Raw genomic sequence first — 12,318 nt, forward strand, 5'->3', positions numbered from 1 at the left:
AACCATCGAAAATTACAACATCCATTTTTTTAACTGTGCAGTCGATAAGTCAAAAAATGTAAATGATAATTATTGATTTAAATAGAACTTTTTTTATCAGAAAGTCAAGAAGATTTTACATAAAAACTCATTAAAATAAGTTATTCAATTAAGTTTGGTCTTCTTCACTGAGTTTGCTGAAATCCTACTCTGACGAAATGAACTTTGATCTATCTTTATCTATCTATCTATAGTAACTTAGTTTTCGATTTCGAGGATGAAAATTTAATTTCTTTTTTGAAATGAATATCCAAAGATCATGAAACATCCCTGCAAAAGTAGTGCCACATTTGGGTTACCATTTCATCCACCTCCCCAGTTCAGCAAAAGTGCTTCCCAAAAAGGGGGCTTGCATGACTTCCTCCTGACCACCACAGAGAGGGGGAAGCCAAAGTATCTGACTGAATACCACACGTGCCATCACAGAGTGTCATCCACTCAGGCGATGCCCAAATAGAACACGCAACACACCAAGCGCAGACTGCAGTTTTGCACTAGCTCTAGATCTACTAGCCTGTGAGGGGTGGTAGAAGGGGGATTGGCCTAGTAGTACTAGGTAGGCAGTCCGGTGGTGGTCCAAGTCGCTGCTATGCAATATGCAAATTAGTGGATTAGTGACAGTGATAAATTGGTCCCCCACCCCTTCCAACACTTCTTCGTGCGCTAGATCGAAATAGTTTTGGAATTGGCCAGCGGGTTGGCGATTGGGAGGACGTGGATAGCGCCACTTGTAGCAAATTGTGGTGCTCCACGTATGCTGAATGCATGCTCAGCTCGTTATTATTTGCTGTGGGTGGGCGGTTTGAGAGGATTTAATGGAAATTAGAAACACTTTTATGAATTGTGTGCGCGCCTTCGGGCTGGATTATTGAGACATCATTTTCAGGAAATTGAAATAGGCAGATTTATTGTTGCTCCCCCCGCGTGACAGGTCAGTGTAGTGCCGGGAATGTCCAGATTGTCAGAATGCTTAATAGGTTTAGAGTGGCGCCGTTTGTTTTTCAATTACCCGAATGGCTCGAGGGGGACATTTGTTACGTATTTCCGAGGGATTGGTCGGGCAACAAATTAAATGCTTGTTTTGAAGCGGGTATGGGTTCTAAATCAAATCGTGAAGGGCGATTTTGTGCTGGAAACTTTTCCGGTTATTGGAAATCTGAACTCCGCACCAAGGGAAAACACTCAATTAATCTTGGAAAATGTAAAACATCCTTCTCGCCACACCTACGTGCTTGCTTCCGTTCGCGCCAAATGATTTAATAGCCTCTAAATGAGACAACCAACCACTCTTTAATAAACTCATCAAATTTTTCACCCAGTAAACAAATGTCCCATAACTCACGATAAATCACCATCACCGCGAGGAGCTGCTGTAAGGGTAGCGGTTACGTCTTGAGTCTGCCCCTGAAATCAAGTAGCAGAATCTCGTTCAGAGTCCGCGTACACATACAAAGTGCCACAAAGACAAGAAAATAACCGTTCACCAACACCAACCAACTCGCGCCGAGTGAGCCCGTAAACATTGAGATTTGTTTTCAGATATAAATCACTCCGGCGACAGTAACGGCCAATTTCGTCGTATTAAAGTAGCATAACCCACCCCAGATCGGAGTCGCGGCGGCGGGTGGAGCTGGTGGTCGTTTATCTCATGATGTGACCGACCACGTATCGTTACGTACGTACGGGGAATGATCTGACGACCGACCCACCAGCGGTGATGACGATGATGACGGGGGAGATGATATCGGATTGGGATGGAATCGGGGCAGGGTGTGAGCATTTCTTATATTTTGGAGAAGTGATAGATATTTCAAAAAAAATTTTTCGTATTTTGTAGGTTTAGTATAGCAATTACACATCGAAAATTCAACAAAATTCAAATGATTGTTTAATTTACCTAAACATGCTAAAAATGATTCTAAACGCAGAGAAATGCATTTTACATTGAATTTAGTTGAGTGGCCTTAAATTTCCGATGAAAATTTAAACTTTTCTAAAAAAAATATTTTTATGCCGCCCCCCGATTTTTCCGGGCGACAAAAAGTGACAAAAAAGCTTAAACAAAATTTATTTTTTTAGTGTTTTTCAAATTTCCAAATTTTCCAAATTTTCCAAAATTTCCAAAATTTCCAAAATTTCCAAAATTTCCAAAATTTCCAAAATTTCCAAAATTTCCAAAATTTCCAAAATTTCCAAAATTTCCAAAATTTCCAAAATTTCCAAAATTTCCAAAATTTCCAAAATTTCCAAAATTTCCAAAATTTCCAAAATTTCCAAAATTTCCAAATTTCCAAAATTTCCAAAATTTCCAAAATTTCCAAAATTTCAAAATTTCCAAAATTTCCAAAATTTCAAAATTTCCAAAATTCCAAAATTCCAAAATTTCCAAAATTCCAAAATTCCAAAATTCCAAAATTCCAAAATTTCCAAAATTCCAAAATTTCCAAAATTCCAAAATTCCAAAATTTCCAAAATTTCCAAAATTCCAAAATTCCAAAATTTCCAAAATTCCAAAATTTCCAAAATTTCCAAAATTCCAAAATTCCAAAATTTCCAAAATTCCAAAATTCCAAAATTTCCAAAATTCCAAAATTCCAAATTTCCAAAATTTCCAAAATTCCAAAATTTCCAAAATTCCAAATTTCCAAAATTCCAAAATTCCAAAATTCCAAAATTCCAAAATTTCCAAATTTCCAAAATTTCCAAAATTCCAAAATTTCCAAAATTCCAAAATTCCAAAATTCCAAAATTCCAAAAATTCCAAAATTTCCAAAATTTCCAAAATTTCCAAAATTTCCAAAATTTCCAAAATTTCCAAAATTTCCAAAATTTTCAAAATTTCCAAAATTTCCAAAATTTCCAAAATTTCCAAAATTTCCAAAATTTCCAAAATTTCCAAAATTTCCAAAATTTTCAAAATTTCCAAAATTTTCATAATTTCCAAAATTTCCAAAATTTCCAAAATTTCCAAAATTTCCAAAATTTCTAAAATTTACAAAATTTACAAAATTTTCCACATTTCCACATGAGTTGAATTTTAACATCAAAAGGGAGTAGAAGAGTTTTCCCTTCTTTAAGGAAGAGAAAAAAATTATAACCTGCTGACACGAGTTTAATTTCCCTTCTTTAAGTAAAAGAAAAAAATCTTGACCGCTTCTACAACTTTTTAAATTTGTTATTATTAGTCAAGTGAGTTTTTCCTTATGGAAACAAGAAAAAAACTTGAAAGCGAAAATTCAACTCTTGTTAGCAGTTATCACAAGTCAAGAAAGTTTTCCCTTCTTTAAATAAGGTGAAATTCAACTTGTGTCAGAAGGAAAGGAAGGAAAAATTAATCATTTATCGAAAGTCATCAGTTATTGTAAGTCAAGAGAGTTTTTCTCTCCAAAAAAAAAAGGAAAATTCATTTTCAATAAGCCAAAGGTCCAATATGTCAAGTGGAATTATAACAAATAACACCCGTAATCCAATTTTAATTTTAACAATCATTTTTCTGCTATGCAAAATAAAAATAGCATTCACGGAAAAAAAAATAAATAAATTGCAATTTATTCGATAATTGTATAATAAATTTAACAAAAAGAAGGGCAAATTTCTTGGAAAAATAGAACGAGTTATAGGCCGAATTAACATTTTCTGTTATTTTCTCAAGAATTGTTGTCAAAAAAGGAAGGAAAATTTCTTGGCATGGAGAAGATTACTTTGTTCAATATTTATATTTTCTAAGAAATTCCAAAAATCTAATCTTTGAAATTATTGCATCAATTCCTTATATTTTTCGAGAAAGAAACTTTTCTGGGGAATGGTTTCTGGGAAATAGGGGAAATATACCCATTTTAATCACTCGAAGCCGTTCAACCAATTCTCATCACTCTTGCAGTTTTCCGCTATTAAATCAACATTTTCAGATGTATCAACAAAGAAGAGTTGCTTGCTCACTTTTATTTGAGCTATTTATTACTTTGGAACAGTCAAAAACCCTTTATGCAAGCTGTAATTCATGATCAAAGTGCTGATAGGCCGATAATAGAAATAGGCTGAGAAAGGGTATAGTTCTCCTAGTACATTCTGGGGAATGGTTTTCTGGGGAGCGTGACACAATTAATTTCAAAATATCTTGGCATCAACAAAAGTTTATCTTTCAACTAAAAAACAAGACAACAACTCTGAAAAATATTTGCAAAAAATCCGATGGCAAAATTGCATGCACATCACGTTTGTCAAAAAAGACACTTAATATTACACAATTTTTGTCAACACAAAACAAGATGCAACCGACGGGATTCAAACCCTGCACCAACAGTAAGGACTGGTTCCTTAGCCCACTCGGCCATCAAACTGATGAAAAACGGAAAGGATAAACGCAGATATGAGCCATACTGATAATACTTATGTCAGGGTGTAATATTTCATAAAATTTCAATAAATAATGCAATATTTATTTTACACCCAAGCATTTTACACAAAGCTGGATTACTACTTTTTTTTGCTCTGTAGATTCTTTCGTCACACTGCTCTTCAAGTTCAAGAACTGTCAGTTTTGCGCACTTTGCACCTTACTAGAGTGCTGAAGGATTATTTTGATCACTGTGATAAATAGAGACTGTGATGAAAATAATTGCACAAGAATCTAGTAAAGTGCAAAACGGGCAATATTCAGAATTTAACGCAAGTTAGCTAAATAAAAATTTACTTATAGAATTTCTAAACTTTATTGTCTTTAAATGTTTTTTTTTTTATTTAGTGGACACCTTAGGTAACAGTAAGCGTTCTTAAAGGACGGACCACCATAGTTGTAATTTCGCTGGCGATTTTCAGTACTTTACGAAACCTCTTTTTAGCTCCATCACACTCGCAGCCGAAGGAGATCCCATTTTTATGTGAGCTTTTTATTGTCATTATTAAATTTGCTACATTTTGACAAACTCCGCGCCTCACCCTGCTCTGCTGCATTCTATCGCACTAAACAGCCAGTCTGAGTTCTGACACCAAGCATCGCGTCAGCACTCTCTCTCGCAACAGCAATTTAAATCAATTTATCCGAAACCCGCGCTGTCGGACGCGGGGGCCCCTACGTTGTGGCGCACTTTGGCCGGGTCTGTAGTTCCGTGCCGTCGTCGCAAAGTTCCGCACTGGAATATTATGGAGTGTGTCGTCCGGGTGTTATTTTTCCTGGTGGCGGTGATATTTTTCGGTCAGTTGGCCACCGGCGTGAAGAATATCCTCTACATCAGCAGTGTCGCATCGCCGAGCCATTTCCTCTGGTGAGTCGGCTCTGGTGCCAGTCAGGGTCATTAGAACGCTGGCTGGTGGCGTGTGTGACGTTAATTTGAACGATTGTCCGCAGGAGCCAGCGGCTGTTTGAACGTTTGGCGGAGCGGGGGCATAACGTGACGGTGGTGAATTTGTACAAGCATGGATTTGTTAGAGGAGTACAGCTGGTTAAGCTGGAAGGGATTGTTGAGGAATTGGCGGCGGAAGAAGAGGACTACGTTGAGTTAGGACAGATGAATCCGTTTGTGGTGCACGTTGCGTTCTTTGATCTGGAACTTTACGTATGTCAACGGGCTGTTAAAAGTGCTGGATTCCGAAGTATGTTGGATTACCCGAAGGACTTTCGATTTGATCTGGTGATACACGATCATCTGGCCGGACCATGCCTTCTAATACTGTTGAGTACTTTTGGTTATCCACCGTTGATCTATGCATCGGCTTATAATCGACAATCTACGCTGACGACGTCTCTTGGAACCGTAGTATTCCCGGAATTCGTACCGAATCAAGTCTACGACGTGCAATATCCGATGACGTTCTACCAAAAGACCGTAAATCGCCTGCTTTACTTCTGGGAATACTTCTTCAAAGCTTATATCTATTATCCAAAGCTGGATAGCCTAATTCAGCAGGAACTGAACCAAACTGAATCAGTGACGTCTCTGGAGAAGCGATCTCTTTTGGCTATTCTGAACTCAAACCAGATATTGGATCTACCGGAACCAGTATCTCCCAACATAGTCCAAGTAGGAGGTCTCCATATAAAACGTCAAAAATCTCTACCAAGTAACTTACTCCAAATCCTGGATCAACGCAACAAGATAGTCCTCTTCTCACTTGGATCCAACGTAAGAAGTGATCAGTTGGATCCCCAAATCCTGAACAAACTCATTGAAGCTATGACTGCCGTTCCAACGATAACCTTCCTGTGGAAGCTTGAATCCGACCTACCGCAGAAGCTTCCACCAAACGTGATCACTTCTCCATGGTTCCCGCAGAGTGAGCTGCTCGCTCATCCCAAGCTCAGTTTGTTCATAACCCACGGAGGACTACTCAGCGTTCAGGAGGCCGTCTGGCATGGAGTTCCCATGCTCGGGATGCCAATCTACGGCGATCAGTTCGGAAACGCGAATCAGCTGATCAACAAGGGAGTCGCCAAGAGGTTGTCCTTGGTCGATGCTACCAGCGAACAATTGGTGGAGGCCATTCAGGAAATCACGACAAATGCCAGGTAATTGCGGTAATCGTTTGCAAGTAAGCCGAGTAACGCGTTCCGCTTGATTCCAGCTACCGGAACAATGCAAATCGACTGTCTAGAATGTTCCGTGACCGGCGAGAGTCCCCGCTGGAGACGGCAATTTGGACCATCGAATGGGTACTAAGAAATGCTAATGACAGTCACGTGTGGAACCACATGCCGAGCAATTCCGGCTTCCTGGAACGATATTCACTGGATGTCCTGCTGGTATCCTTCGCCGGACTAATGGCAACGGGATTCACCGCATTGTTAATGCTACTTAAAGTGCTTACATGCACATCTAGTAAAAGCAAGAAAAAGCTTGATTAAATCCCCCTTATCAAAACATCCAAACAAATGACAAGTCATGTCGTACCTGCTGCATGTAATCTGTCGTCGTCGGCCCAAAATCTCCGGTGGCTATTTTCTCAGTTCATTCACCGTGATTTCCCCGTTATTGTGTTTGCAGCAACAACAGATTCACCCACCCTGCCTCCTCTATCCGAAATTCCCTAAAGCAAACACAATCTGTTATCATTCCGATGGGAAATCCCCCCCAAACCCGTCGCATTTTTTTTCTATTGCAAGCAAAAAATCCCATTCCGTATTGTGTGCGGGGAAAATCCCCCTTATCTGCGCTTTTCTCGAATTTTCTCTCTCTCTCTTCGGTTCAGCATTTTCCCCGACGACGACGAAATTGCTCAATGGAACCAACGGCACGTGAAAAATGTAAATAGTATCATCCGGCGCGCGGTGGTCACCCCGTAAGCGAAATCACGGTCGTAGGAGGTGAACCATGTGTGAGCAGGCCAGGATGTACGGTGGTTTGATTTTTGATTAAAAATCAATAGCATGGTGGTACAGTGCAGGTATACTAGAAAAGGGGGCACGGCCAATAGCCGGCATCAGGATCAGGTGGGGGCTCGACCCTCTCTGCTGGTGGCCTCGGGGATGATGTAATTCGTGAAGGTGGAAGACAGAATGGGGGCCAGAACCTTTGTACGAGGACGTTGTGGTGGATTGAAGAATGGATAATGTTTTTTTTTAATTGAAATTAGTTTTGAATTATGTTGGATTTGAGATTTTTATTACTTAAGTGTTGGATTTGCTTACATAAGATTTGCTTTAAATAAAATGAACTGAATTGGCTTGTTTTTAGATCTGGTTTGATCCATAATAAATAGATCTTTTTATTGTGCTCAGGATGGTGTTTGAATTTGATTTATCCTTGTTCCCAAAAACTGATAATTTGACGAAACTTGCAAATCAAAAAACAAACAATAAAAATAAAAACGACGAGATAAATTTGACTTGCATGGTGAATTTATATGATTTATTCAATTCAAATAACTGATTTGGGTGAAAATGAGCAAATGTTTACTTTGCATGCGAAATATATTCACTTTTTTACATTAGGAAATAATGTATTTCACATTTTCACAAACTTCAGCATTAAGCACTCACTTTTTTTAAATGTATTACTTTTTTTTTACATCAAGAAACTTGTTGCAGGAAACACGCTTTTTCTTGTATTAAATATAGCATTAATTTTACCATTTTCAGAATTAATAGTGCAGTTTTGACTATTCAGAGTCTTCAGGATTTTCAAAAAAGTGTTCGCGTGGTTTATGGATGGTCCCATCTACGGTATTCTAAATGACTTGTATAGGTAAAAAAAGATAAATATTTAGCAAAAAAAAACCAGTGAGGCTGATTCTTTAACTACATATTTACAAAAATGGCAATTTTCAAAAATCCCAACTTTTTGAAAACTGTGAAAAAGTCGAAAAAAAACTTAAATATCTTAGTGGCTACATCTTGAAACTGATGCACAAATTCAATATTTATATAAAGTACTTTTCCGATTGCAAATTTGATTTAGAAATAATGTTAGAAAATTTCAACTTTTCAACATTTTTCAAAAATCGTGATTTAAAAAAAATGTAATTTTTTGAATGTTGTTATTCAAAAATAGACTTTTGTGCAAAGTCAAATTGAAAAAAATGTGTAATTTTTTATAGTGATTTTTTTTCTAAGACGTTCTAAGCCTTATTTATTTACTTAGCCCACGTACACCAAATTCAGAGGTTAACTGAAAACTGTGCTACTAAATTTTTCAGTAGCTTTTTCGCTGAATTTCAGTTAAAATGCGTATGGAGCTGTCAAACCTTGCTGAAATTTCAGTAAATTTTCGGTTGAGTTCAAATTTCAGTGAATTTAAATGAATTGAGTAATGCAAGTTTGGTGTGTAGGTATCATGCTTTAAATATTATTGTAAAAGTTTCATGTAAATATTGTTTTATACGAAACATTTAGCCAAAATTCAAACTATCGCATTTTGATTTTTATTTTGATGAAATTTTGTCCATAGATTCCTTGTGTACAAGAAAGTAATTTTGAACAATCTATTTCTTCATACAAATTTGGTATCTGGATCAAAATTGTAGATAATGGCTATGATTTAATAAAATAATTTACTTAAAACAAAAACATTCTTTTGATTATGGTCGAACGAATGGTTTCAGGATATTATTTGAAAACGTTTTTTTTCCGGATCCCCTTAAACTTCAAATTTAATTTGCTATCAAAATGTAGTTTTGATAAATTTAAATAAATGTGCATCTTTGGGCAGATATCCATGTTAAATTAAATTTTGGCAAATGATTTATCTTTTTTTTTAATTCAAAATAGCTATCTGAAATATCAGCATATAATTTGAAATTGTTGATCCCTTTATGGATTGAGATATTGCTTTGCCAATATTGGAAAAATAAATTTAATATGAGGTAATTTTTCAATTAGCGATATCATAAAAATTATCAATTTTTATTTGATCTTTAACCAGTCTGGACTCGATTATCCGAAGGCCTTTGAACAATTTCACGTAGGATACACAGAAAAAAAAATGGTGGTAATATTCATCAGGAAATGGCGACAGATTTTGTGGCAATATAAATGATAAATTTTATCCCAGAAAATGATGAATTTTCACCAGTTTTTGATGAGGGTAATTCTCCGCCAACTCACACAGAAGTTGCCCCGACCCCTCTTCGATTTGCGTGAAACTTTGTCCTAAGGGGTAACTTTTGTCCCTGATCACGAAACCGAGGTCCGTTTTTTGATATCTCGTGATGGAGGAGCGGTACGACCCCTTCCATTTTTGAACATGTGAATAAAGAGGTGTTTTTCAATAATTTGCAGCCTGAAACGGTGATGAGATAGAAATTTGGTGTCAAAGGGACTTTTGTGTAAAATTAGACGCCCGATTTGATGGCGTACTCAGAATTCCGAATAAACGTATTTTTCATCGAAAAAAACTCTAAAAAAGTTTTAAAAATTCTCCCATTTTCCGTTACTCGACTGTAATAAATTTTGGAACATGTAATTTTATGGGAAATTTAATGTACTTTTCGAATCTACATTGTCCCAGAAGGGTATTTTTTTCATTTAGAACAAATTTTTTCATTTTAAAATTTCGTGTTTTTTCTAACCTTGCAAGGTTATTTTTTAGAGTGTAACAATGTTCTACAAAGTTTTAGAGCAGACAATTACAAAAAAATTGATATATAGACATAAGGGGTTTGCTTATAAACATCACGAGTTATCGCGATTTTACGAAAAAAAAAGTTTTGAAAAAGTTGGTCGTCATCGATCATGGCCATTCATGGTCACCCGCGACAGACACGGACGACGAAACAAAGAAAAACGCAAAACGTAACTTTTTCAAAACTTGTTTTTCGTAAAATCGCGATAACTCGTGATGTTTCCAAGCAAACCCCTTATGTCTATATATCAAAATTTTTGTAATTGTCTGTTCTACAACTTTGTAGAACATTGTTACACTCTAAAAAATAACCCTGCAAAGTTAGAAAAAACACGAAATTTTAAAATGAAAAATTTTGTTCTAAATGAAAAAATTACCCTTCTGGGACAATGTAGATTCGAAAAGTACATTAAATTTCCCATAAAATTACATGTTCCAAAATTTTTTACAGTCGAGTAACGGAAAATGGGAGAATTTTTAAAACTTTTTTAGAGTTTTTTTCGATGAAAAATACGTTTATTCGGAATTCTGAGTACGCCATCAAATCGGGCGTCTAATTTTACATAAAAGTCCCTTTGACACCAAATTTCTATCTCATCACCGTTTCAGGCTGCAAGTTGTTGAAAAACACCTCTTTTTTCGCATGTTCAAAAATGGAAGGGGTCGTACCGCCCCTCCGTCACGAGATATCAAAAAACTAACTTAATCCACCTATGTGGTTGGTGCCTTCCTCACTTTTTACCAACATTTGGTGATATGATGGGTTTGGACACAAATTCCATCTATTTCAAAAAAAAAAATCATAAATGTTACTTATGCGGTCATAACTTGAGACTGAGCGTAGCCAGACCTTCAATGTGTTGGACTCATGGGAAAGACTCATTTCCTAACCAACGATGGGTTGGATGATGGATCCGGACATAGCTTAGGCATTAAAAAAAAGTACATAAATATCACTTAAGTGGTCATATCGCAAGACAGGGTTGCCAGGTCTTCAATGTTTTGGACTCATTGGAAAGGTCTTTTCATTACCTAACCAACGATGGGTCGGATGATAGATCCGGACATAGTTTTCATATAGATAAGTGAGATCCGGCTTCAAAAAAGTGCATAAATATCACTTAAGTGGTCATATCTCGAGACAGGGTTGCCAGATCTTCAATGTTTTGGACTCATTAGAAAGGCCTTTGATTACCTAACCAACGATGGGTCGGATGATAGATCCGGACATAGTTTTCATATAGATAAGTGAGATCCGGCTTCAAAAATGTGCATAAATATCACTTTAGTGGTCATATCTCGAGACAGGGTTGCCAGATCTTCAATGTTTTGTACTCATTGGAAAGGTCTTTTCATTACCTAACCAACGATGGGTCGGATGATAGATCCGGACATAGTTTTCATATAGATAAGTGAGATCCGGCTTCAAAAAAGTGCATAAATATCACTTAAGTGGTCATATCTCGAGACAGGGTTGCCAAGTCTTCAATGTTTTGGACTCATTAGAAAGGCCTTTTGATTACCTAACCAACGATGGGTCGGTTGATAGATCCGGACATAGTTTTCATATAGATAAGTGAGATCCGGCTTCAAAAAAGTGCATAAATATCACTTAAGTGGTCATATCTCGAGACAGGGTTGCCAAGTCTTCAATGTTTTGGACTCATTAGAAAGGCCTTTTGATTACCTAACCAACGATGGGTCGGATGATAGATCCGGACATAGTTTTCATATAGATAAGTGAGATCCGGCTTCAAAAAAGTGCATAAATATCACTTAAGTGGTCATATCTCGAGACAGGGTTGCCAGATCTTCAATGTTTTGGACTCATTAGAAAGGCCTTTTGATTACCTAACCAACGATGGGTCGGATGATAGATCCGGACATAGTTTTCATATAGATAAGTGAGATCCGGCTTCAAAAATGTGCATAAATATCACTTTAGTGGTCATATCTCGAGACAGGGTTGCCAGATCTTCAATGTTTTGTACTCATTGGAAAGGTCTTTTCATTACCTAACCAACGATGGGTCGGATGATAGATCCGGACATAGTTTTCATATAGATAAGTGAGATCCGGCTTCAAAAAAGTGCATAAATATCACTTAAGTGGTCATATCTCGAGACAGGGTTGCCAGGTCTTCAATGTTTTGGACTCATTAGAAAGGCCTTTTGATTACCTAACCAACGATGGGTCGGATGATAGATCCGGACATAGTTTTCAT

At 36.9% G+C, this 12,318-nt stretch overlaps 2 protein-coding genes across 4 annotated transcripts in view; one reads left to right on the top strand and one right to left on the bottom strand.

Annotated features, from left to right (window-relative positions):
* LOC6045583 (protein NEL) overlaps window positions 1–12,318 on the bottom strand; it is a 165,868-nt gene that overhangs the window by 39,146 nt on the left and 114,404 nt on the right. The gene's annotated exons all lie outside the window — the stretch shown is intronic.
* Window positions 5,030–6,898, top strand: LOC6045582 (UDP-glucuronosyltransferase 2B15). Its single transcript, XM_001862887.2, has 3 exons — window positions 5,030–5,303; window positions 5,387–6,544; window positions 6,601–6,898. Exons 1-3 carry the CDS (start codon window positions 5,182–5,184, stop codon window positions 6,878–6,880), a joined length of 1,560 nt encoding a protein of 519 aa, XP_001862922.2. The 5' UTR covers window positions 5,030–5,181; the 3' UTR covers window positions 6,881–6,898.

The sequence above is a fragment of the Culex quinquefasciatus genome, chromosome 2, assembly GCF_015732765.1.
Source record: "Culex quinquefasciatus strain JHB chromosome 2, VPISU_Cqui_1.0_pri_paternal, whole genome shotgun sequence".
Taxonomy (NCBI): Eukaryota; Metazoa; Arthropoda; class Insecta; order Diptera; family Culicidae; genus Culex; species Culex quinquefasciatus.

Coding starts and splice junctions, on each gene's coding strand:
- LOC6045582 (XM_001862887.2), top strand. CDS start 5,182: ATGGAGTGTGTCGTCCGGGTGTTATTTTTCCTGGTGGCGGTGATATTT. Junction 5,304..5,386: donor TCGCCGAGCCATTTCCTCTG/GTGAGTCGGCTC, acceptor GATTGTCCGCAG/GAGCCAGCGGCTGTTTGAAC. Junction 6,545..6,600: donor GAAATCACGACAAATGCCAG/GTAATTGCGGTA, acceptor GCTTGATTCCAG/CTACCGGAACAATGCAAATC.